This window comes from Rhamphochromis longiceps, linkage group LG19, assembly GCF_057381845.1.
Source record: "Rhamphochromis longiceps isolate RC_006_pf linkage group LG19, R_longiceps_female_GT1.1, whole genome shotgun sequence".
Taxonomy (NCBI): domain Eukaryota; kingdom Metazoa; phylum Chordata; class Actinopteri; order Cichliformes; family Cichlidae; genus Rhamphochromis; species Rhamphochromis longiceps.
In genome coordinates, this window is record NC_140575.1 from 18,912,920 (window position 1) to 18,939,470 (window position 26,551).

Consider the following 26,551-nt stretch of genomic DNA (forward strand, 5'->3'; position numbering starts at 1 on the left):
TCAGTCGGTGAATAATGGAGCTTAAAGTAGGTCTGCTTGTGCAAAAAGGAGACTGCTACAAGTTGTAAAATCTTTTTCATGCATGTCACCCACTGATGTAATATTAGCTGACGCTACTGTGCTTGAAACCAGGTTTCTCCCTGATATTATTCCAGACACATTTTTTGTAAAAGTCTCAAGCAAGGGCGGCTGCATTTTCAATAGATGTCAACTTTTTAAAACTTCTGGTACTGTACAGTAGACTTTTTAAAATCACCGTGTTTTGCAGGAAAAACAGGAAAAGAACATCTGAAACATAACTCTGACAGAGCGTCTGACACCTAATAGCACAGTGGCTCCACTACAGCCCTGGTGGATTTCAAATTCTTGGCAACTCACAAATCAGCACTTTCTCCCTGCTCTACTTAAAATACGGTTTGTGTGAGTGTGTGTGCGTGCTGTCAAGCGTCTGAGCCTTAAAGAGACTGAAAAATCGTTTCTCCAGACCTCTACGCTCAGCTCAGGTAGCAGTGTGCTGTTCAGAAGCAGTTCTCATCTCTGGAGTGGAGGCAGTAAACAAAAACAGCTGCAAAAATTGCAACCGACGACAGCTACGCTCGACAAACTGCAGGGCAATAAACAGATATTAAATGCCGTTACGTTTCAGCTCGGTGTTTATGGTATGCTAAGGTTCAACCGTTTGTTCTACCTCACACTGGAAAGATTTATGAATGCAAACATGTCGGACGGTTTGGCTAGTCTCTACATTTTGTGCTTATGTGTCACCTTTCAAGAGACTCGCTTAAAATGTCATGTTTTAAGATCTCAAAACATTTGGGAGGCAGCTTGTCGTTCACAGAAGGACTCGGGGTGAGAGGCTGCTGGCACGAACCAGTCGGTTTGATATAATACAACATCATATAACAACACTTCTGTCTAAAGCGACATGGGGATCACAGCAGAAGCGAACTCTGCGATGGTATCACACCGTTTTTATTGGCAGACACACGGTCTAGAACTAACGAATATTGTCATCCTGGCTTTGCTCCATGTGTCTGACAGTATTTCCCACTGACTGAACTGCTGAGCGCCGAAATGGCCTGTTTGTCATCGCAGTGTGTGTGAATGCTGGGGTCACAGCGAAGGAATGTGCTCGTGTGAATATAACAAGCAGTCAGCAGGGAGATGATAAAACGCCAGCCAAGATATCTAAGAGAGAATGGCTGAGCGAACAGTGACCTCTGTGGGGTCTGCATTAACTAGAGTTCAGTACCATCAATGCTCCTAAAGCTGTTGTAAAGGGGACTTATTATGTTCCCTTAATAGGCCCTTGATATTTTTCATGCGTGGTCGGAAGCAAGCAGATTTGGCCCCTCACAAACACAATGCTTGAATGGTAGTTATTAGGGTAATATGCATTCCTGAGATGACCATCATACAACCATTTCTATGGCATTTTATGACAGATGTTTAAAGAGATCGCGGATACAAGCGGCAGAAATGAGCTTCCTCCGAAGGGTGGCTGGCCTCTCCCTTAGAGATAGGGTGAGAGGTTCGGCCATCCGGGAGGGGCTCAGAGCAGAGCAGCTGCTGCTCCACATCGAAAGGAGCCAGCTGAGGTGGTTCGGGCATCTGACAAGGATGCCCCCTGGGCGCCTCCTGGGTGAGGTGTTCCAGGCATGTCCCACCGGGAGGAGGCCCCGGGGCAGACCCAGGACACGCTGGAGAGATTATATCTCTCGGCTGGCCTGGGAACGCCTTGGTATTCCCCCGGATAAGCTGGAGGAGGTGGCTGGGGAGAGGGAGGTCTGGGCCTCTTTGCTTAGGCTGCTGCCCCCGCGACCCGGCCCCGGACAAAGCGGATGAAGATGGATGGATGGATGGATGGATGGATGTTTAAAGAGAGTACCTGGTACATATATGATGCAAACTAAGCAAAAGCAGAATATGTCTTCTCTTATCTTTTTTAAAAATAGTGGAGAATCAGTTTAACTTACAGCCGCCATGGAGTTAATGCGGTCGATGTAGTAGTCGGGCCAGCTGGTGGCCAGCTTGTTGGGGTCCTCTTGCTCCTGCACATGGACACAAAGAAAGTGCTTTAATACCAAGTCAAAAAACATTCGCTTTCCCACAAAGCTAAAATGCTGATCACAGTTAGAAATTCCATTTCTTTTTATGAAGCAAAAATTAAGCATGTTGGTTCTTGCTCCTTTTATCAAGATTTCAGATGTCAGTCAGCTGGCCTGAGCACCGGCAGCAGACCCTGGGTTATCAAAGCATTGACGGTATGCTAATGGTAGTTACTTGGTAATATATTTTATGCATTTTATTCCTCCACTTTGCATCATATTGCGATGTAAAAGCACTTTTCCATTTATTGTTTATTTATTATTTACTTTACAATATAAAGCATCTTGAGGCAAATGTTGTGATTTAGGCCGTATAAATAAATCTGAATTGAATTGAAATCTTCTTTCCAGTTACCATAGGAGACAGACCCTTTGTTACTTTGACAATTGCAGCTGGTGTTCAGAAAATGATGGTTTGTGTTGGTAATTGTCATAACCAGTCATTACCATTAGTGAGTTGGCTGCTGCATTTCTAAACAGACGTTACAATCACTAATCAAATGCATTTCATTTAAGCATGTTGGCTCTGCTAAATTAGCACAAAACGTCTGAAAACGCCTCATATTCAGCAACAAGTCTAAACAGCTATGAGTAAAGCTTGATACTGGTAGTTAGGGTGCAGAAGTAAACTTAACCAGAGTCAGCTGGTTTTAAAGTTCAGTTTATTTATTAGATCCACATTTGGATTATTAAGCCAAGCATTGTGAAGAAACACATCTATTATATCAATATTATTTTCCATCAGTCAGGAAAGGAAGTTATTATCAGTAGGACAGATACTTTGTGTAGTGAGATATTATTTCCACTGATTAATGCTGCCAACTGAGCAGCTAAAGCTGACATTAAACACAACAGACATGGCATTAATTAAGAGAGAAACTGCTGGGGTGGAGGTGGGTTGTAAAGTGGCTTGCATATCCCCAGCAACTGTGGGCAAGCTAAAGCCTCTTGGGTAGGGTATGCGATATGAGATTATGAGTTTTTGAAAATATTAAAAAAAATAATACTAATAATCTGAGTGAATATTTTTGCTTCTGTCAATCATGTGTCTTTCCACAGAAGACATGATCACACTGGGGACCAGACTTTTCTATTTTGGACCATATGTTTCCTGTTTGTGCCCGCCCCTCCCTTTTGTTTTCTACCTCGGCCACAAACGTCAACATCCACATGAAGACTAAATAGATCAGGCATGCCAGTCTATAATAATTAGGTCACAACATTTCAGATTCTTCATTCAAAAGAAGAACTGCCCAGAGGAATGAAGTGTGCAGCACAATTGTTTTCAAATAGCTCTGCCTGAGATCAATTTGTCCTGGCCAATTCGAGGATGCATGATGCCACAAACAAACAAAACAAGGGGGAGTACAGAGACCACGTTCCTCATTCACATCTGGTCTTATTTAGCTTAAGCCTAGTGTACTGGTGGAGCATTATTGTTGTTTTTGTTACTGTGTGTATGCCAACAATAGTTGGAAAGTTAAAGTGTGCCGAATTAACTCAAATTTGAACAGCTTTGCATGATAACGTTTTTGCCAAAGCTTAAAGTATATTTTAAATATCTACATAAATATTAGAATTAGGCACCAGGACACTCTAGGCCGTAGGTCGATGATCGATTTTGTAATCGTATCAGCAGACCTGCGACCATATGTTCTGGACACTCGGGTAAAGAGAGGGGCTGAGCTGTCAACTGATCACCACCTGGTGGTGAGTTGGATCAGGTGGCGGGGGAGGATGCTGGACAGACCTGGTGCACCTAAACGCGTAGTGAGGGTGTGCTGGGAACGTCTAGCAGAGGCCCCAGTCCGCGAGATCTTCAACGCACACCTCCGGCAGAGCTTCAACAGCATTCTGAGGGAGACCGGGGACATTGAGTCCGAATGGACCATGTTCAGCGTCTCCATTGCCGAAGCTGCTGCATTGAGCTGCGGCCGCAAGGTGGTGGGTGCCTGCCGTGGTGGTAATCCCCGAACCAAATGGTGGACACCAGAGGTGAAGGGAGCCACCAGGCTGAAGGAGTCCTATCGGGCTTGGTTAGCCTGTGGGACTCCGGAGGCAGCCGACAGGTATCGACAGGCCAAGCGGAATGCGGCTCGGGCAGTGGCTGAAGCAAAAACTCGGGTGTGGGAGGAGTTCGGAGAGGCCATGGAAAAAGACTTTCGGACTGCCTCGAAGAGATTCTGGCAAACCGTCAGACGTCTCAGGAGGGGAAAGCGGTGCTCTACCTGCACTGTGTATAGTGCTGGCGGAGCGCTGCTGACGTCGACTGAGAAAATTGTCAGGCGGTGGAAGGAATACTTCAAGGACCTCCTTAATCCCACTGACACGTCTTCCGAGGAGGAAGCAGAGTCTGGGGATGAGGGGAATGACCCGCCAATTTCCGGGGGCGAGGTCACTGAGGCAGTTAAACAACTCCTTGGTGGCAGAGCCCCTGGTGTTGATGAGGTCCGCCCCGAGTTCCTGAAGGCTCTGGACGTTGTAGGGCTGTCCTGGTTGACACGCCTCTGCAATGTTGCGTGGAGATCAGGGGCAGTACCTGTGGACTGGCAGACCGAGGTGGTGGTCCCCATCTTTAAGAAAGGTGACCGGAGGGTGTGTTCCAACTACAGGGGGATCACACTCCTCAGCCTCCCTGGGAAAGTCTATGCCAGGGTGCTGGAAAGGAGAGTTCGTCCGTTAGTCGAACCTCAGATACAGGAGGAACAATGCGGTTTTCGTCCTGGTCGCGGAACACTGGACCAGCTCTTTATCCTCTCCAGGATACTTGAGGGTGCATGGGAGTTTGCCCAACCAGTCTACATGTGTTTTGTGGACTTGGAGAAGGCATTCGACCGTGTCCCTCGGGGTGTCCTGTGGGAGGTGTTGCGGGAATATGGGGTGTCTGGCCCATTGCTACGGGCCATTCGATCCCTATACAACCGTTGCAAGAGCTTGGTTCGCATTGCCGGCAATAAGTCGGACTCGTTCCCGGTGGGTGATGGGCTCCGCCAGGGCTGCCCTTTGTCTCCGGTTCTGTTCATAATTTTTATGGACAGGATTTCTAGGCGCAGCCAAGTGGCGGAGGGCTTTCGCTTTGGTGGCCTCAGAATCTCATCTCTGATTTTTGCAGATGATGTGGTTCTGTTGGCTTCATCGGGTGAAGGCCTCCAGCTCGCACTGGAACGGTTCGCAGCCGAGTGTGAAGCAGCGGGAATGAGGATCAGCACCTCCAAATCTGAGGCCATGGTTCTCAGCCGGAAAAGGGTGGAGTGCCCACTCCGGGTCGGGGATGAGTTCCTGCCCCAAGTGGAGGAGTTCAAGTATCTCGGGGTCTTGTTCGCGAGTGATGGGAGAAGGGAGCCGGAGATCGACAGACGGATTGGGGCTGCAGCTGCAGTAATGCGGACGTTGCACCGGTCCGTCGTGGTGAAGAGGGAGCTGAGTGTAAAAGCGAAGCTCTCAATTTACCGGTCGATCTACGTCCCTACCCTCACCTATGGCCACGAGCTGTGGGTAGTGACCGAAAGAACGAGATCGCGGATACAAGCGGCAGAAATGAGCTTCTTCCGAAGGGTGGCTGGCCTCTCCCTTAGAGATAGGGTGAGAAGTTCGGCCATCCGGGAGGGGCTCAGAGTAGAGCAGCTGCTGCTCCACATCGAAAGGAGCCAGCTGAGGTGGTTCGGGCATCTGACAAGGATGCCCCCTGGGCGCCTCCTGGGTGAGGTATTCCAGGCATGTCCCACCGGGAGGAGGCCCCGGGGCAGACCCAGGACACGCTGGAGAGATTATATCTCTCGGCTGGCCTGGGAACGCCTTGGTATTCCCCCGGACAAGCTGGAGGAGGTGGCTGGGGAGAGGGAGGTCTGGGCCTCTTTGCTTAGGCTGCTGCCCCCGCGACCCGACCCCGGACAAAGCGGATGACGATGGATGGATGGATGGATGGATGGATGGATGGATGGATGGATGGATATTAGAATTTTTCTTCTTCTGCAAATTTCAGGGAAAATGGTTTTAATGATTTTTTATGCAGGGTCAAACACTGCATTAGAGAGGTTCACATAGGCAGATTTTCTGCACATGAAGGTATTAAACCTGCATAAATCCAATACAAAAGAATACAACTTTACAAGGCCGTAAATCAGTTTAAGAATAAATTCTATTTAAAAAAAAAAAAAAGTTAATGCTTTGTCTGTTTTCGGTGTAACTTTATTAACTTCAAAGGAATTCTTGCAGTAGAAAGCAGTCAGTTGTCTCTGTGTTCCTTCCTGATGTGAAAAAAAAAATCTATATTTTATAGTACCCATTCCCTCCATAATTTAAAATGCTGCTTCAATATTTGCATGGTGGCCCCATTTCTGTTGATTAAGCCACAAAAACTCTTTTCTGGGACCAGCACCAGATATAAAATCCTCTTATTATCTACAGAAACTAATTGAAGCTCAAATGTGGGCATAAAAAAAAGAGCTGCAAAATCAGCATTTCCACTTATTTATGAATCGCATACGCTCTAGCAGCTATACTTATGTCTAAGTTTGGTTAAAGTGGATTTCAGGCCTCATAATAACCATTGTTTCTGATCCCCAGCATTCTTTGCCAACATGGATTTAAAGCTAGGCTAAAACAAAAACAATAGCACTCAGTGTGCTACTCAGACTGTGTTTTCCAGTGTTCTGCTGACACATTCAGGACGCGATGCCAGACAGATCCTGACGCTGAGATTAACAACTTAACTGCCTCCTTCTGACCCTCGAGCCGAATAACAGTCGTCAACACACCCTCAAAAACGGTCCAATGTAACATTTACTTTGGCAGTTTCATGAGCTTAAAGTACTATAATTTGCGTCGTGTTTTTGGACAAATGAAAAATAGTGACAGCATGAGGTTTGTTTCGGCCAGTCTAGTCATATCAGTGCACACACTTCCTCAATTTTCTGCCCCTTTCACGACATTTCTAAGAGGTGAAGTGATGGTAAGTTTGTTCTTGTGCTCTGCTTGCTTGATCAAATCATTCTGGAAGTTAATCACACTTGATGACTGTTTAAAACCTTGTGATAAGACGCCAGACTTCCTAGATTAGTGCTCATTACCATTGAATGGTGCGAACAGCAGGCTCTGGATATGAAAGAGAAGATTGTGTTTGTCTTCATGAGTAAACATTTGCATGAATGTGCTTATTGCATTACACTACTACTCAAATGTCTGGGGTCACTTTTAAATGTCTTTGCTTTGAAACAAATATAGCAAGATATCATCAAACCTGCTGTTAATGTTTAATAAAGTCATTCATCATAAATCGTTTATGTAAAACTCCCATAAGCCCAATTTTAGGATGCATTACTAATGGGCGCCAGTGACATGCTGTCTTTACTAATGCAAGTTTGCTTAATACACGTTAAAATTACTCTTATGCTTTGTTTTAAAAAAGCTGGAAACTGTTGGGCATATAGAGCATCTTTGAGGGTTCAGCTATAGACCAGCCCAAATTAAATATTCTTGACTGATCTCACAGACACATCACACTAGTACCAAGTCAAACTCCCTTTTTGCTTTCGGAACTGCAGTAATTCTTAATGATATCGATTCAACAAGATACTGAAAACGTTCCCCCAAGATTTTTTCCATTGGCTGCACAAACATGATATAAATTTCCTGTTTCCCCACATCCCAACGGTGCTCTACTGAATTGCAGTCTAGTGAGCCATTTGAAATGACATGAGCATTGTGACTTGTTATCCTGCTGGAAGCAGCCATCAGAAGATGGGCACGACGTGGTCATAAAGGGATGGGCATGATTATTAACAATACCCAGGCTGGTACAGTTAGTAGGACCCGAGGACTGTCACTCACTTTGCTTTGGACCATCCTCTGTAAAGTCCAGAGATGATTGTGTGGAGAAAAATAGATAAGCAGTTTTAGGTTTTCCTAATGTTCACCTAGCCTTTTTTGTTGTATCAGTAAGGGCCAGTTTATGCTGTTCTGTAAAGTGAGTAGTGCACATTGTGTTAACAAAGCAAAGGAATAGTTTCATTTCTTAGAAAAAGAATAGTCTCGTGACTTTTAAGGTAATATAATTTGAGATGATAAGCAAAGAATTCAGCTTTTCTAATGATGTAAGGGAGCCTAATATGCATCTGGACTTTTAATATTTACATCTACCTACATATGTCATTAAAATGATTTATTAGCACTGTTCCCTCATATTGAGAACGTTCTGCATTTGAACCAGATGTTCTCCCTGTGACGGCAGTGGTTTCCTTTAGGTCTCCCCAGCCAAAAAACATGCAAGTTTGATGTTTTTCTTTCAACAACAACATTCCTAAGTGACCCCAAATCCCTGAGAGTAAGTGCACATCTTTGTATGCAAGTGATCTTCTGGTCCCCTCCTTGGTAAAAACATTCCAGCCGTGTACTCAGTCGCAGCAGTTCAAGGTCAACTCCATCACTCTGCTGCAGCAGTTACACACTTACACATTACCCACGTCTGGTGACACTAACTATGATTTACACCCCAGGTTGAAGCATAGCAGGACAGGAATCCCCAACAGTGTATCAGGTATGTATCTGTAAACCTTTCCTCTTGTTACAACCATCTGTTGAGGTATATATCGTTTCTCTGAAGGCCCTAATACCCGCCTAAAACCAGCGTTCAGGATTATTTCCCTGTCTGTTTGGCAGGCTGTACTGTTTGCAGAGGCACCTGTTGAAAGAGAGGATGAAATTACATATTTCAGCCTCCCTGCTGTCATGTAGCGAGCAGTCTTTAAGATTTCAAACCTCTTAAAAAAGTTTCACTGACAATGATAATTGAGCTCACTGATTTATATGCATATATACCTTTCAAGTCAGAACTTCACGTACAACAGGGGGTGGAATTCAAAATACTCAATTGGCCACAGTTAAAAACAAAGCACTTTGAAGTGTAATGGCAACCTTATACCAAATGCTCTTAATTTTAAAGATAAGCAGGAGTGTGGGAGGAAGGTACAAAGAAATAGCACCATGCTACAAACTAAGACAAACCGATAGCATCACTCGTGTTCGCATGTTTTGCCCAACACACATCTGACAACAGCACATTTGCATGTTCACATTTTCCAACTATTTTCTCCTGGCTTTGGCAACCATCTTGGCACAGTCACTCACTTAAATGCCGTCCAACTGTTCTGGTTCTGAGACAGGGCCAGAATCTATAGATTGGCTCACAGAGACATGCTAACATGTTTCCACGCGGTCTCTAGTTTCTCTGGCGATTGGCCTGCTTGTGAGGCGCCTCACACTCTGTTCCCATTTGCTCAGAGAGGCCCTGGGGGACCCTGGCTATAATGTGGGGACTCTCATGAGCCATCCAAAATCCCGACAGCACCAGCAGGCAGCTCTGTGCTGAGTGAAATACCCTTTTTTCAAAGACAACTTTATAAGCAAAAAGGAGCACACTGCAGAAGACTGATTTCAAAACGTGTTTTTTGCAACAAAACATCAGCAAAAACGTTAATTCGCCGAGCTCAGTCGATTCAAGTGTTCAGTAGTATGTCAAACTGTTTCCATCTCATATTCATTTTTCTTTGCAACATTTTGGGTTTTTTGCAGGGGGTGGGTGGGGGTTGTCAAGCTTCGAAGACATATCCACTGAATCAAATATACATTTATATCTCTATTTCACCATTTCATCTAGTGCATCATCATTTTTTGGGGGGGCGGGGGGCAGAAGTTGTGCAGGAAGTGTTATTAAATAAGTGCATGCACTGAATTTTTTCATGTAGCTCCTGTAATGTACAGTAGAGGACATAAGCGATGGGCTGCCCAGTAACTACAATGGCAGTTTCTTAATGCCTACATGTCTATCCATAGCAATTATTTGAGTCAATATTTTCTCCATATTTTCTCCTCCAGCTGTCACGACAATATGTTACCGCCCGTGGAATGAGAGAGGATCATTCGACATTCCAGTGAACCGGTAGGTCTGAGGTGAATATTTATCTGAGGAAGCCGCGATATAAAGTCTCACCTAAGGAGGCAGGAAATGGACAGGATATTGAATTCTGAAAGATTATGTAACACTTCTGCAGGTAGCAAATGTTAAGAGTAAGCAGAATTCTTCGCCTGGGGTCACATTAAGTGATGGGGATTCAACACATGTGGCTAATAATTGGAGACAGACGGGAAAGCCATTTCAGGAGATCATAGCACACCGTCCAGCTGGGTGATTTGGGGGAACAAACAGAAAAGCCTAATTTAATTGAAATTTAGGGCAGTTTTGTTAACAAAAGCAGTTTTGTAACTACTTTTGTTAGTTTTCTCCCGGATAAAGGGACATGTTGTGTGATCATGAGCTGAAAACAGCATGAGTGAGTGTGTGTTTGTGTGTCAGTGCAGCGCTAATAGGAGTCAGGAGACCCTGTTTGGCTCCCAGCACTGAACACTTATCAGGAGCTATTGGATATTACATCGTGTTCTGTACCTGAGGGCTGCAGGATACAAGTCAGGCTTGCAAAAACAAGCATACACACACACAAACCCGACTACAAGCAAGGAATGCAGTACTCTTATTCAAGGATTTACACATGCCATTTCTGTTTCACTTGTACTCAGCACCAAAAACAAATCCCTCTCTCCATGTTTTGCAGATAAACACACCAATAAACGCCCAGCACCTCCAGCTGTGGCCAACTGGGTGGCTGAGATCAGAAGCAGAGATATCAGTGTAAAGCCTGATGAACTCTTCACTAGACCATAATTACGTCCAATTCTCTTAGATCACTGCTCATGAAAGTTTGCACGTTCCTGTTACAGGAGAAGTGCCTAACCACCTAACATTAATACTAAGGTTGCATTAATCTAAATTTTTGCGCTATAATGTTTTGAATTCCATTATTTATATATCTCATTATTTCACCGCAAGTGTTCAAGTCCATAAAAAGTTTGGCGCTGTCTGTTTTATGATCTCGTTCAGCTCTCTGTTTACACAGCAGGAGCATTTATGATGAAATCTGTGATAACAAACTGAGTTTATCTTTAAATGAATAGCCCTAAATTTACCAACAAACAATGATGTTATTTCACAGGGTCACGTTAAGGCCATCAGTTCCAACACTGCTGCTGAGAAAATGTGTTTTCTCATGTCAAAATAGCACCGAGTGCCACACCACCCATGATGCCTACAGCCTAGGAGTGACTCACTTTTGGAGCTAGTCTTGAGTGGCCATTAGATGAACTACAGGCCAAGAGGTTGATACCAGGCTGAGCTTCTGCCATCAGGAGAGGTCAAATTTATCCACAACACTATGTTTTTCCTCATTCTGATATTTGGCAATAACAGTAATTATCTGAAGCTCCTGACTTGCATCTCCATGATTACAGGCATTGCCCTGCTGCCGCATGATTGCCCAATTAGATAACTGCATGAGAAAGCTGTAGTACAGGAGATCCCAGTAAAGTGATCCATGGCTATCTGTTGTTGTTATTAGACCCGTAGTCGTATTTGTTGTCCCACAAAGAAGCTTTCAGTTCTTCAGCTGAAGTAAAAGACTGCGCCAAAATGGAACTGTTAATTACAGTTTGCTGCAAATGTGTTAACCGGTTTGTTTTGCAGGTGAACAAAGTTAGTCTGTTGTGCCCTCGGTGGCTGCCTCCAAGTGTTATCTAACCACAACAACTGGATCCGACAGTTGGCCGGAGGAAACAAGGGGAGTAGTGTTTGTCTCAGAGGGGAGACTGAGGGGAAATTCTGCTCTCTGTTTAAATCACTGTCATGCTGTAATTCTCTGCAACAGAGGGCAACGCTGTATGTTGTACTTGTGTTTGAATAACATGCAATTTTTCCTTCCTATATGGTGGTTCATGTTTGTGCGATTGCGTGCATGTGAGGGCAACACACACACACACACACACGTCATTATTCTGATATTGCACACCAGTTGTTTTTTCCCCCTCATTCTCCATTATGCCGCCTCTATCCATGAATAAAGGGTTTGTTTGGATTTTCCTCCGGCTTTCCGCTGTTCAGTGTTACCCTGGTTTTGCTCTCTGTTTCCTGGCCTGGATACACAGCTGATTTCTTTTTTCTTTCTTTTTTTTTTTTACCTTAGCTTCACAAAGGAAATTATTTCTTACTAGCAGAGATGGGGGAGGAATGACAAACTAATATATCCTACATCTGAACCCGCACAGTGCAAACCATTTGAGTTCCAATATGCCCAGGCTGCTGCCAACACTTTGTTTCCACTGCCTTCTACAACTGTACAGTGAATCCTTATAAATGTCTGTGGCTATTCTGTGAGATATTCAATAACTGATACGGAGGATTAGAAAACTTTTATGTGGGTTCACATTCTGCCAGAAATTCAAATCTTTCCTTACTACGCAGGGTATTTAAAGTGCAAAGCATACTAAGGTTATATCAGAGATCTTATATGATATCATAGCACAGCAACTGCTGTAGATCTACCAAATAAGAATACAGGCAGGTCTCAGATCTACATGTACTATCTCTACCACCCATATCTTTACAGTTTTACTCAGATGGCATTTTAAATATATGTCACTGGGTGTTTCCTTTCCTTTCCTAGTTCTTCAAGGTTCTTGAAGAACAGTCAAAGCTTATTGAATGTCCGCTGCCTTTTGTTCTGCTCTCTGTCAAGATGATCCCACAGTGTTCCAATACCTTTGAGATCTGAGCTGTGGGGAGCCCGGTTGAGCAACGATAGTGTTAATCCTTTGTTTTTTCTATTCAGATATGCTTTTTACTGCATTGGCAGTGTGTTTGGAATCGTCGTCATGCTGAAAAATGAAGCTTAAAATCTGATTGTCATAATTTCATCAGTTTTGAAAAAATTTCAAATGCCACTGACTTAAATGCAGCCCCAAACCACGACACAGACTCCACCATGTTTTACAGATGGCTGTACACACTCACTGTGGTACCTCTCTCCTTACATCCTCCGTACTCCGACAAACCAAAAATTTCACATTTGTATTTAGCACTCTGTCAAACCTGCTGCTTTCATTTTGTTCTTGTGTAGTTTGGCTTCCTTTCCTTAAGAATGGCTTCTTGATGGCCCTCAACTCTGAATTTATACACATGTACCAGGAATCATATGTACATCTCATTTTCTGTATCACTTTTTCAAATGTTCTTATCTAATACTTTCCCAGCTTAGTGAACACACTTATGAGCATGATTTTATTCTTCTGATGATAATTATGTGGAAGTTTCAGTAAAATCTGACCAATACTGTAGAAGTATTGATTCTTGTGAAAAAAATGGAAATGTCCCCATAAAAAGAGAGATGTAACCTTGACCAAGAGCACAGTTTGGATGAAGACCCATTAGGGGATCAGTGTGTGCAAGTTTTATTGTGAACTGTGACAGAACGGACAGATGACAGATGCTTTGCCATGGCATCAGCTCATCGGTCCTTCAACTGGATGAAATAAGAAGGGGGAATTACACTGATGATGTGGGCAAACCAGGTTATTCCCCGATTATCACCCTTCAGGACCGAAGCGACAGACGCCACAGATCTAGTTCATGACTGGCCCTTACTAATGTGAACACAAAAATAAACCTAATGATAACACATACACATGTATTGTATATGTCATGATTCGTTGTGTGGCAGGCAGGAGAAGGACCCAAGATGCAGACTCACAGACACGGGGATAAACTTAAAGATCACAGTTTTAATGCTGGCTTAAAGGTGAAACACAAAACAGTACTGAACTAAACTGGAAAAACTAAACATGAGATGTACCAGGAACCACGGGGAGAATAACACACAACATGAGGGAGAACGCGACGCCGAACAGAGGAAGACGCAGACAGAAATACACAGAGGGTTAACGAGGAAAGTGGGAACACACGGGGAACACAGCTGACACAGATAACCATAACGAGACAGGGCGGGGTGAACATAACACTGACGGGAGACGGGCAGAGTCAAACAGGAAGTACACAGAGGTTCAGGCAGGAGGAGAGAGCACGGGGAGAACACAGACATAACAGGCTGGGGAAAACATGGAATAAAACACGAAAGGGGACAAGGGCTCATGAATACATAGAGGGGCACACAGGGGGTGAGAGTCACAAAGGGAAAGCACACAGGGAACAACATAACAGGGCGACTCAGGAAACATGGCCTAAATAGGGAACAAAATACAAACATACAAGAAAACTAAGAATACTGGGCCAACATGGCCCAGGACCATGACAGTATATGCCTCTTCCATCTATAGATAGATGAATAAATAAAGACTTTAATATCGTTTTATAAGGGTTTAACAATAATAACAAAAATAAAAAGATTACAACTTCTTCTGCTATTAATTTAACTGGCATTTCATTTCATTTCATTGTAAACTGTCGCGGTGCTCCAGTTTCCATCCTCGCCTTGACATCCCTCTGAACACACCACAGTTCCACTACTCTTCTTTTTCCTAGTAACTCAATACAAGCAGAGACTTTTACGCACGCAGGTGCGCACAGACACACACGCGTACACACACAAAGCAGTGTGTTTACCCCTTTTAAAAAAGGTTGTCAGAGCATATCACATCAGCAAAGTCAAGCTTGCATGCTCAGGAAAGTGGAAGGAGTGGTCTAGTTCTGCTTCCAACACCAAACGCTCGGCCAACAAAACAAATCAGCAAAGAAAAAAAAAAAAAAAAAAAAAACAGGAGAGGGTTTACAACTATTTATTCAATTTGCAATTGAGGGATGGAGATGGGGCTGAATTCTCCTAAAGCACAATGTAATTTCCTGGTGGATGTTTGACCACAAAGTGAGACCAGAGTTGTTGTGGAGAGACACGCTAAAGTGTATGAAGAAAACGAGCGTTGTTTTGGCGAGGGGAAAGGGGTGAAAGAGAGGGCTAACCATTTTTTTCTTGTGGTCTACGGTATGAGGACAATTCATAGGCAGCATGAGGAAAGTGCTTGCTTGCGTATAGAGAATTAGGGCCTTAAAAAGGTTGTGGCATGTAACCACAACCTGCAGAAAATATTGTGCAATCTATAGCTGGCATAATATGTCCATATGTTTACGTCAATGCAGAAATGAGAAGCTGGAAAAGAGGTGGCCTGTGTGGCTGAGCTGATTGAAAATTGTTAAAAGGCTGCCTTCAATAACATTCACTGCTGACAGTTTAGCCCTAAACTGTGGGTTCAGGCAGCCAGTCAATATAGGGCCAGCCAAAGATCAGAGCCCATGTACGAAAAAGGACGGCAGAGGCCAACTCACCTTCTTCTTGCTGCAGTAGATCTGCCATTTCTTCTCATCGGGCAGAGCAAACATGGCCTCCCGGTTCTTGTCTGTCAAATCCAGCTCATCCTGCAAAAAACAACAACAAAAAAAGAAGGAAAAAAGTTTGTTTTTGTTTTGAATTCAAAATTCAAATTCAAATTTTATTTGTCACGTACACAGTCATACACAGTACAATATGTAGTGAAATGCTTAGACAACTGCTCGTGACCTAAAGAAAACAAAAAAGGAAAAGGCTATGAATAAGATAGGAAATAAATATGAAAAATTAAAAAGGGTAAATTTAACTAGGAAGGAATAAAATATAAATTAAGGTTAAAAATGAAATAACTGTACAACACAAATTAGAATGAAGGGTAAATTTAACTGGGAAAGAATAAGATAAAATATATAAATTAAAGTTGAAAATAAAATAACTGTACAACAAAATACACAATATAGAACTATATAAGAATGTATGAAGAAATATAAATAAATATATACACAATAACAGCAGCTGTACAAGTATTAACTGGAAATGAAGAATATAGTGACCAGTGTTGTGCAATCCACATTATGTCTTGTGCAGTGCAAATATGCTTGGAATAAAATATCCCTGGAATGAATTTGATGCTACTGATATATTTCAGTAACAGGGACAGTGGCATGCTTCCCACTACATGTCATCACATCTTCTTATAATAATACCCTATGAGTGGGAACTGAGGAGACTATTTGCTGAAGTTCTTTAGCCAAATTTCCCCCCATTCAATTTGACATAGTATTTCAGCTGCTTCTTTTTATCACAGTTTTTATCACAGCCAGACTTTTTACAAGCAAGTATGGATTGCAAGTAGTTTAGAACTCGAACTCCTTTAATGAAGAGCCATGCATGTTGGAATACAAGCAGAAGGTTTTGTATGGTCTTGCTGAAATCCAGAATGTCTCAAATACACAATGTCATCCCTGAAAAACACATCACCTGGATGGGCAGCCATGTAGCATTAATGGTGCCTTCGCACATTTACAAGTTACTCATTCAATGTGCATAAACACCCACCCCCACCCCATACAATCATAATGTACACTTTGAATTGTAAGCTAATAACAAGGCTCTGCTTCTCTTCAGCATCTTTGACTGTCAAATAGAATTTAAGATTCTGGTTGGTCAGACTAGAGGACAGTTTTCCACTTGGCCTCCACCTCAAATGAGCTCAGGCCCGAAACGAGCCTCAGGTGAGCTTCCATGCTAGAGGTTGACATTGCATTTGCGGATGTAGTGATAAAATGTGATGGTTTGCAATACAGACATTTCTAGCCTTTATTGCCTTGTTGTTTTGTTCTAGTATCACATTTAAAAATACTTTCCAAAATATGGCAGCAATTTTTTTTCCCCCAGTGTCAACATTTTATGTTCTTGAAGAAAACAAACAAGAACTTCCAAATGATTTGCAAACTATTGCGTTCCTTTTTTTTTAACATTCACCACAGCACACATCCCAACATTTCAAAACAGGCTCGTGTTTTTATTGCAGCTCATCAAGAATAAATGTGCAGAAAAACAGTGATTAAGAATAAACAAACATAACAGCCCAGTAGCATTTAAAGACTGACATAATATAATCAACCCGTCCCTCAGGACACATTCCTAGAAGCCCTGTTGTTTCCTTATCCCTATAACAACACAGACATTTAAGCAATGAGTCGAGTTTACACAGCCACATTTAAATCTCCTTCCCACAGACAAGTGTTTTAATATTCATCCTGCTGCTCTACTCAATTCTTCAGCTCAGTACAAGGAGCCTCCTGCACCTTTTGAAATGCATATGAGCCCAGGAAATGAGTCTCTGTGTGCCAGGGGAGGAAAAGTTTAAAGGAAGGGGAGTCAGATGAAGGAAGGACGCAGAAAGAGAAATGCATTCGGGTTAGAGACCCGGAGGCTATGTGGCTCTGGAAATGGGCTGGCACAGAAGAGACAACTAGAGGCTACATCACCAGGGCTTTGTGCTCCGGCTCAGGCTAATCTCACCATAATAGTTTTGCTACGATGACGTAAACGAGAAGAGGGCGAGCCTCCTGGGGCCCCTGGAATGAAGATGACCACCAGTGGCAGAGGTGGGGCCTCTTTAAAGCCGACCAGCAGATTCGCAGGGTTTGCTTTCATCGCTTTTCAGCAGGATGGGCTGAGGTGGCCCGCATTCCAAGAATCGGACACTATGAAGGATGACATCATCTCTCGTCCTTTCAATGGGCTAACCAGCAGTAGCATTATTGTGGGTTTGAGAGGAAAAAAAAAAAAAAAAAGGGAAAATCCGATGGGTGTGAATTTCAAGAGGGTCTATTACAAGTAGAAACCACAATGAAGCCTTAGAATCTTTAGTTCAAGTGGCTTTCATCTCAGCAGCATGATTCACACCCAGAGCTCATCATCGTGGGTCTACAGGGCCGGCTGTATCAAGGGGGAAGCTCACCCCAAAATCTGATTTACATATTTGTCCTCTGGTCTGTAGCACACTCTACCCGTATGTATTTTTTATTTTATTTTATTTATTTATTTGGTGATTAATTGCACCTACCTTGTGAACAATGTCACAGTGACAAGTGTGGAGACCTGACAGTCACATTCACACTTACGAGCAATTTTGAATCACCAAAATGCACGTCCTTGTGCCGTGCAAGTACAGGGAGACTACAAACTCTAAACAGAAAGAGCCCCAGCTAAAATCAAAAAACATAACTCACATTTAAATAAATGGCTTAATTTGCTATTACATACATTAAAAAGAAAAAATATTTTTTCATTTGTAAAATGGGACATAAATTGATATTTCTGTCACCATTTGGGTCTTTATTCGTTAAGCAGACACAAAAACAAGTGTGGAAAGGAAGAAACCATGGGCTACAAGAAAGCAGCTCATTCTGGCCTGCCGCCTGCTCGCCGGGTCAAAGCCCTGCTGTCCAAGCTGTTGGTCTTTGGAGGAGCTAATGCAGAGAGCCGGTGGGGAAATCATGAGAATGAGACCCGTGGATTTGAACCAGATGGCAGTTGAGCCTGTCTCAGTTCATAGCTGACCTCTGTGCTATTTTGTGTTTTCCGTATAGACTCCTCAGGCCTCTCAGTTTAAGGTCTTATATGGAAAGAAATTATGTGAGAAGAGCATAGATTACAATAGTATTCCATTTAAATATAATTCATTGATTACATAAGACTTTATGAACAGGATAATGTTGACTTCTCAGGCTCTGCCGGTGCTGTTCTGCGTCAGAATCGAGGAAAGGGGAAAAAGAGATGAAGTTGAAAATGAGGACATCGACTGGGTGTAGGAATGTTCATGTCATGCCAGCTGTAAGGAGGACTTTTCACTTTCCAGTTATGCAATTTCCCATCGTGTTCCCCCCTCCATCACCTTTAAAATGTGCTCCAATACCACATCCACATCACATGGCATCTCCTGACCAGTACAACACCCAAAGAGCATGCGGTCCCTTTCTCATTTTTCCAAAACAAAACCAAACTACTTTCCACTTCATGAAGTACCCCAGTCTTCTCACTCCAGCAAGCTTCAGTTGGAAATTCAACAAAAGCAAAGCTAATATTGTTACACCTGCTGTCTGAGAGGGGAAAATACATACCTAAGGCCTCCCAAGCCCTTCTTTCATATTTCACCCCGAGCTCCCCATCTAATAATATGACAAATGTATTTATTTTTTAAGAAGTGCTACAGTTGCAATCGCCGAGTGTCATGCAGGCATGCAGACAGATAGCTCTGTCACTCAATTTCCTGTTTCTAAAGACTGTTGGGCTTCTCAAATGTCCTGAGATAAAATGAAAAGGAGTGGAAGTTCCCAGACAGTTATTCAAAGCAAAACTATTTCCATATTCAGCATACAAATAAAGAAAACTGGATTTTTAAGAGCTGCATAATGAGAACAAATATAGAAACAAGGCATAAAAAGGACAGAGTAAGGTGCAATGAACGAACAGTTCCTTCATCATAGATGTCAGGTGACATGACATCTGGATCACAGCTGCTGTGACCCATAAGTTAGCGAAGTCTCAAACTAACAGTTTTTGCTATCATCATCATGGTGCTTTGAATCCAGATACCATGACAGCAGGGCAGAACTGACTGTGTTATCGAGGGACACTGAATGCTCACCCTGTGTAGCCTCCTTCATCCTTTAAAGGTGACCATGGGACAAAATGCAAGAGTGCAGGTTTTCAGGCACTTCCACACTTTTCAGGCCTGGAAAGAGCGCCTGAACCGTGCCTATGTGTTGCAGTGATCTACTCTGTAGCCTGGTCTTTTTATGCAAGCTGTGCATTAGCTTTTAGCTAACTAATCATAGCTAATGAAGGCAATGACCTTTGCTTTAATAATCATTTCATTTCCCCAGTGGCAGCATTATTTAAACATCCAGATATGAATATAGCAGTATTTTATTTTATGACATCAGTATGAGAGGAGAGAGTCTCCAGAAAATATGTAAAATGTAATGTGTAAAATGGATGTAAAGTAGATTTCAGTGTTTTATGGGGATTGCAAACACCCAAACTTCCTGTCTACTCAGTTTCCATGCCAGTCATGTAATGGAACAAATGAACTTAATTAAAAGGTATTATTTAAATCGTCCTAACCTTAAACTGACAACAACACAACTATTCCTTTAAAAAAAAAAAAAACAGATTAGGAGTGATGCACAAACTTAAGCGAACCTAAAGCAAATAGATGCAGAAGGTTTTCCAATACTGCCAGCAATCGTAATGATGAAGATATCTTTAAACATTTGGCACATATTGAGACTTCTACAGCAACATAAAATTAATTTGTATGAAATAACACACGTCAGATGATTCAAACACGTCTGCAGGGACTTTGAATTATTTATCTCCACCATATGGGAAGAATGTAAAATAGGACAGAGGGATGAGTCATGCGATTGAAGTCTAAGCTGTGTATGAAACTATGAAAGCCGTACCGCTGCAGGAGAACATTAAGTGAAGAGAAATTAAGTGTGGGAGTGGAGGCAGAGGGTACAGACCAGAGAATGGGAGCGAAAAAGGTAAGGAAAGACATTTTTTAACTAACAACTGACCTTTTAAAAATATTCCTTGTGTAGTCATAGTGTCAGTGCTTTAACTAATAGGCCGACATGGTTTTGGGGTTAGGGCTACATCAAAGCCTGTTGGTTTGGCACGTTCTTAATGCTTGAGTATACATGTCGACATGGTGCCGTGTGGACAAAGAACAGAGGAGGAAATGCCTACTTTGAAGTGGACCCAGTCCGCTCATTTCCAGCTCCACATTTCTATTCTTGAACTCTAGAGTACCGTGGCATTATTCAGAGGTCAAAATTATCCCTATTTATCTCATTCTGGCTCTTGGTGAAGCCCCTCAGTGGATCCAAGACATTGTAGCTCCTCCCACTTTAAGCCAACCATCTTCTGCTTTACCTTGCAAACAGAATGCTTGGAGAGCAGGTGGGTGAAGCCCCATGATACAGAATAAAGGGGGGGTTAGAACTCCTGCAAGTTTTGGATGTGTCCTTGATCCAACACAGCTGATTTAAATGGCTAAATTACCTCCTCAACATGTCTTAAAGTTCTCCAGAGGCTTGGTAAGGGTGATATCTAAAACCTGCAGGACACCCGCCCTTGAGGCTTGGATTTCCCCACCCCTGCAATCCGAAGTCTGAGCTTTTGGCTCATTACTTGTACTATACATACGCTCACCTCATTATTAGAAACTTTGGTCTATTTAACATGAATAGCAAATAAGAGATTAAAAAAAAACATTAAAGCAGACCTCTTCTGCTTTAAAAAAAAATGACCAGTGTACATGTGGAGTATAGGCGTGACACTGAAACCGGAGGGAAGCAAAATGTGCAGGAAGAATGAGAGGTCAGTGAGTTACAATGTGTGAATGACTGGCACTGGAGTGGGAGTGGGTGTGTCTTTGTGACTGAAAGTGTGTGGGGTTCCACCTAAATGGGAAATGTGGAATCCAATAATGACATCCTCTCCAATGCATGTGCGTCTATGAGGTGGCATTTCCAGAGTGGATATGAATGTCTTTACCTCATGTAAAGTCTTACAGTGCTGGCTCAGAGGATTAGTCTGGTGTAACACACACACACACGCGCACACACACACACACACACACACACACACACACACACACACACACACACTGCGTATATATCCTCCAGCAATCTCTGGGCGAGACAGGAAGGCAGAAGAAAGACGTGCAAGATGGCAGGAAGTCATATGAGGCCTCAAGGGGACCCACAGGAAGCTATAGCTGCCATTATTAACCAAACAAGATTCAGTGAGTTTGCCTGTGTGTGTATGTCAGCCTCATATACCAGACGCAGCCTCTTGATTACTCCTAAAGACCAGTACTGTTATTAACAACAACAAAGAAAAGATCAAAGATTGACTTTTTTAGTCTTAAGACGTGGTGAGAAATTAATTTGGTCACATCATTCATCTCTACAAACCATCACATATTAGGCTCGCTCCACTTAGCAGCATTGAGATGAGTCAGAGTATCCTTGCTTTGATGAGTCAGTCAGTAGCTGTTAGTAGCCTACAGCTTCTCCCCTCATACAAACAGGGCTTGACCACTTTTATAATGAGACTGGCACAGGACAGTGAGCACTGGCTTCACAACAGAGAGCATCAGAAATGGGTAGATCGCTCCACAGAGAAATGCATAGGAAGAAGGAAGGGAGGAAGGAGAGGAAAGAGGGTGCATCCAGGGCATGCACTGGGAAGGAAACACACTCCCAGTGGCCCAGAGGGACAAGAACATTTCCATTCCCTCCTGTTATGCAATTCATTTCTGATCTGTGTCCGGGCTCAAAAGCCACACTGGAGAGAGCATTTATGTTTTATCGAGTCTGCTATTCCTGGAAACACAAATTCGCCACTGCAAAATTTACTTGCTTCTAAAATCAGCAACTGAGAGTCACATGGAGAGGATGATAATAGAGGCTGGTTCATCCAGATGTATTGACTGACAGCGGACAGCTGGACGACTGATCAGTGCGGTTTGGATTAAAACTGTCCCAAATCTCAGGACAGAGAAAGAAGGAACGAGGCTCCCACACACAGAGAGACAAACACAAAGCAGACAAAAAGAGGGCAGAGAGACGCACACTAATCTGACCCTGCCAGAACTGCACTCGCCAGATGTTCGACTAGTAGACCTGATCCAGTTGCACCAATTTGTATAAATATCCTCTCTCATCTCAGCTCAAAACACATGGATAACAGCACACTGAGTGGCATGCAAGTTTTTTGCAACTTGTATGCAAAAATAAATAGTACTATGTCGATGATGAAGTGGCATTTTCTCTATTGTCTCAATTTTTTTTCTTTGGCGTGGTTCAGTAGAGCTCTGTAGCTGCATATGTGTCCACACATTGTCACCATATGCTGACCTTTCCACGGCAAATGTTTGTTGTTATTAGCTGACACTTGTAAATCCAAGTCTAGCTGTCCCCAAACAACCTCACACTTGGTTTCTCTTTGTAGAAACCAAACTTTCATTTTGATTTAGTGAACTGCCACCACTGAGAAATGTGCCCAACATGATTAGGGAGAGCTCATTTTCAATTACCCAAATACGAGAGTAATTTCAAGTTTGTTGATAAAAAGTTGTTAGCGGAGAATTGCCCCGATAAACAAAAATAAAGCTGTCAATGTTTTTGGTGCGCAGCCAGACAACCCACATGGCCTACATATCAACTATGCGTGAGAGTCCTGAAGCACTGGTGGAAAAAAGCCATTTAAAATGCACCCAGATCCAAAAAAACAGAACCCAGAACTGCAGCGCATTTGCTATCAGGAAACTGTGCAGCCAGCTGCAAATGTGTACTTTAACTGATGTGATCCATTAGTCCCTTCAGATGTGGTCTTTACTTATTGTGTCAGAATCCATGGGGATTACTTCCAGGTTCATTTGCATGAGTTTGCTGAGTTTTTCATCATGAACAGGAGGCTCCATGAGAGACTTGGAAACGTTTTTTTTCCTACAGGCTTTCTCCGGGTTGAGATGTTCCACATTTCAAAAAGGAGAGTCCGTGTTTACTCAAGGTAACCAAGGATGGATCCCACATGTGCTTATTCTGCAAAAATTAGCTTAGTGAGCTATAAACTGGAGACAATATGTCTTCTCTGTTTTTCTACATTACCAAGCACCTGCGTTTATCATGAAACAGCAGGAATGTTGGCAGAGGCTTCTAATAAAGTAAAAAAAAAAAAAAAAAAAAGACTGTAAGAAACGTCCCAGTCAGATTTGCCAGGGTTTATGAACCCTTGTCTCACTTGATTATTTGTTGTTTGGCAGGCAGTCCCACAAACACAACATCAAAGTCTTAACACAAAATAAGTGACATAATCATCCAATACATGCCATACTCACCAGTTCAACTGCTGGTTAATGTAAATATCTAACCAGCCAAACACATGTGAGCAACACAGTGAATTCAGTCATATAGACATGGTCAAGATCACTTGCTAAAGTTTAAACTGAGCATCAGAATGGTGAAAAAAAGTAATGTAAGTGACTTTGAACATGGCTTTGGGAGAGTTGATGAGCCCTTGCCTGCATCACAGCATTACTTCTTACTGTACTTGGGTATACTGAGGTGATAAAGGGATGGATGTGGTCAACAACAATGCTCATCTCATGAGATCTTCTGATGGCCGTTTCTAGCAGAATAACGCACCATGTCACAAAGGTCATGTCATATCAGCTGGTTTACTGACAATGACAAAGACTTTGTGCTTATATGGCCCCCACAATCCACTAGAGCACCTATAGGATGTGGTGAAAGAGGAAATTTTCATCATGGATGTGCAGCCGACAATCCTGCAGCAACTATGTGATGTTATCATTTCACTATGGACAAAAATCTCTGAGGAATGTTTCCAAGCACATTGTTGGATTTACAAAAACTAAACTCTACTTGCATGAGTTGTTATTCTCATGTGTTTATAAAAAAGAAAAAAAAAGAAAAAAAACTGCAGAGAAGCTTCTTGTATATTTTTTTGTAAACAGTTAAATATTGTACATGAGAAAAAATATTAATAACAACTTGAAAAATTTACTGTATTTTATTATCACAAGTCTCTGCACTCAAAGGAAAAATACAGTCTCATATTACAAAAATAAGTACAGTTGCCTTTTAGTAATATTTTCTCATTATATTTCCTTAGAGATGTCAGCATGTACAGTATTAAACTGTGCATAATTTGCTATATTTTTACATCATTCTGCTGCTGAAAGTAGGCATGGATACTGTAGGTTTGAAATGCCACAAATTCATATCGTTTCTTTCAACAGTGGCCAAAATACTGTTCATGTCATAAGAGGTAATAGGGTTCATCGCCACAGTTATACGTCTGTTATATCTATTCTAGTCCACTGTCATCCAAAACTGGACAGCAGTCCAAAAGTCAGCTGAAGTTTTTCCTTCCCCACACACACACACACACACACACACACACACACACACACACACACTGTAAGCCGAGTGTGCACCGCGTGTCTCTCGACACAGCAGAAGACTCCATTATGAATGTGAGGACACATGGAGGTGGTTTACTCCTCCGTTTGGCCCAGATCTGTAGCTCCCACTCCAGAGGCTCCATTGAGTCTCATTCTCCTTCTCAGGAAAGGCTTTCATTTAACAATAATCCCCATTGCCCGTTGCCACAGAAACATACTATGTTATGTTTTTCTTCATTTTTCTTTATTTCCTACCATGCAACATAGGTCCACCTCTCTCCACATCAGTTCTCTGCCTGAGTAACAATCAGTGTGTCCGGGCTGGCTGACTCCAAGAGGTCTGGTACTACAGACTTTTGGATGCCCAGTTAAATCTGTGTCAGCATGTCGGTTCCTGGATCAGTAAAACAGATGTGCAGAACCAATAGCTCACCCAGATGAACATTATTAGGTAGAATCAGTCGTACATTGGTCAGACTAGACATGAATCCAGCTATTACAGGCTGAGGGATCATTATTTTGGAGCATCATTTTTCTTTATTGAATTTTAAGACATTCTAAATATTAAAGCTACTGTGTGCACAACTACAACACAAGTTTCATGTGTAAATTGCTTCTTTACTGCTAATATGTGAAGAGTAACTTTAAAAAAAAAAAAACGTGTTCCCTGACTGTCTACCTAAGAATTTCCTGCAGACACTTTTATAGGCTAGATGTTCCTGGAAAATCCTAGGATGTAAAGTTTCTGTTCATCATCCAGCACCTTTTCTCAATTAGAGATCTGCACAGTAGTCGACTTGCATTCAAATATTGCTGCTCTTTATAGGTGGTATCAGAAATGCTAGTCGATTAAATACATTTTTATTTTATTAACATATTTGTTCAAAGATGCTATAACTTCACTTGCCTCAAATTGGGGTTGTAGCCCCAAGTAATGTGCCAATGTTGCCAATTTAAAAGTGTCTAACATAAAAAATGTAATTTGCATTGTTGCACAAAGCATTTTTAAGTGTTGCATCTAGTTATGGAAACCTACAGTGAGGCACAAACAGGCCATCAAAAGTGGCCCTCTAACAACTATCTGAACTACAGTTTTTTCAAAAGTGGACGAGCCCTGGTCCGATGAGAAAACCCTGAATCATCTTTCTGAACTAGTCAAGTGGTTTTAAACTCAGGGACGAATCTTTCCTCCCTACTTCTCATTCAGCACATCAATCTGTAAGTTTCATTTTTAGCTGAAATATTTACCGCACAATAAGCTGTGGGTCACTTAGTCCTATCAACCATAAAAACTGCCATGATTTGGCTAAGTGCTCCCATATGACGGCATGTTTTTAATTTACCCCAGAAATACTGGTCTCTGCTGGCATTAAAGAGGTTTCGTTAATGTCAAAGCCTAATTTGTTTAAGTACTTTTTTGTACGGCCATGTACAGCATATCAAAGGGCAACCTGTTAATCCCACAGAAATTACTGTGTTGACCTCACAGCTGTATAATATGAAAGGCTTTTCTCTCTCCTGATTGAGATAATCAGTGTCTTGATTGCTTTTAAGCTTGAATTTTCATCAATCAAGCCAATAAATATGCTGCAGCTACAGGCAGCTAAGCTTTAATGGCTCATGCATTATTAAAGAACAAATTCAGGGCATAATGCTGTGAGTTAGCTTGAAAAAAAAAAATCACTACTGGGGAAACATCTGCTTTGATA

General features: G+C 42.4%; 1 protein-coding gene across 5 annotated transcripts in view; it reads right to left on the reverse strand.

Annotated features, from left to right (window-relative positions):
• Window positions 1-26,551, reverse strand: part of daam2 (dishevelled associated activator of morphogenesis 2) — a 112,622-nt gene that overhangs the window by 44,465 nt on the left and 41,606 nt on the right. For all 5 annotated transcript variants that reach the window (XM_085390930.1, XM_085390927.1, XM_085390929.1 and 2 more), the window contains exons 3-4: window positions 15,325-15,414; window positions 1,977-2,051 (exon numbers count right to left, since the gene is read on the reverse strand). In XM_085390930.1, coding sequence (XP_085247056.1) covers window positions 1,977-2,051; window positions 15,325-15,414 — 165 coding nt within the window. The remainder of the gene's footprint in view (window positions 1-1,976; window positions 2,052-15,324; window positions 15,415-26,551) is intronic.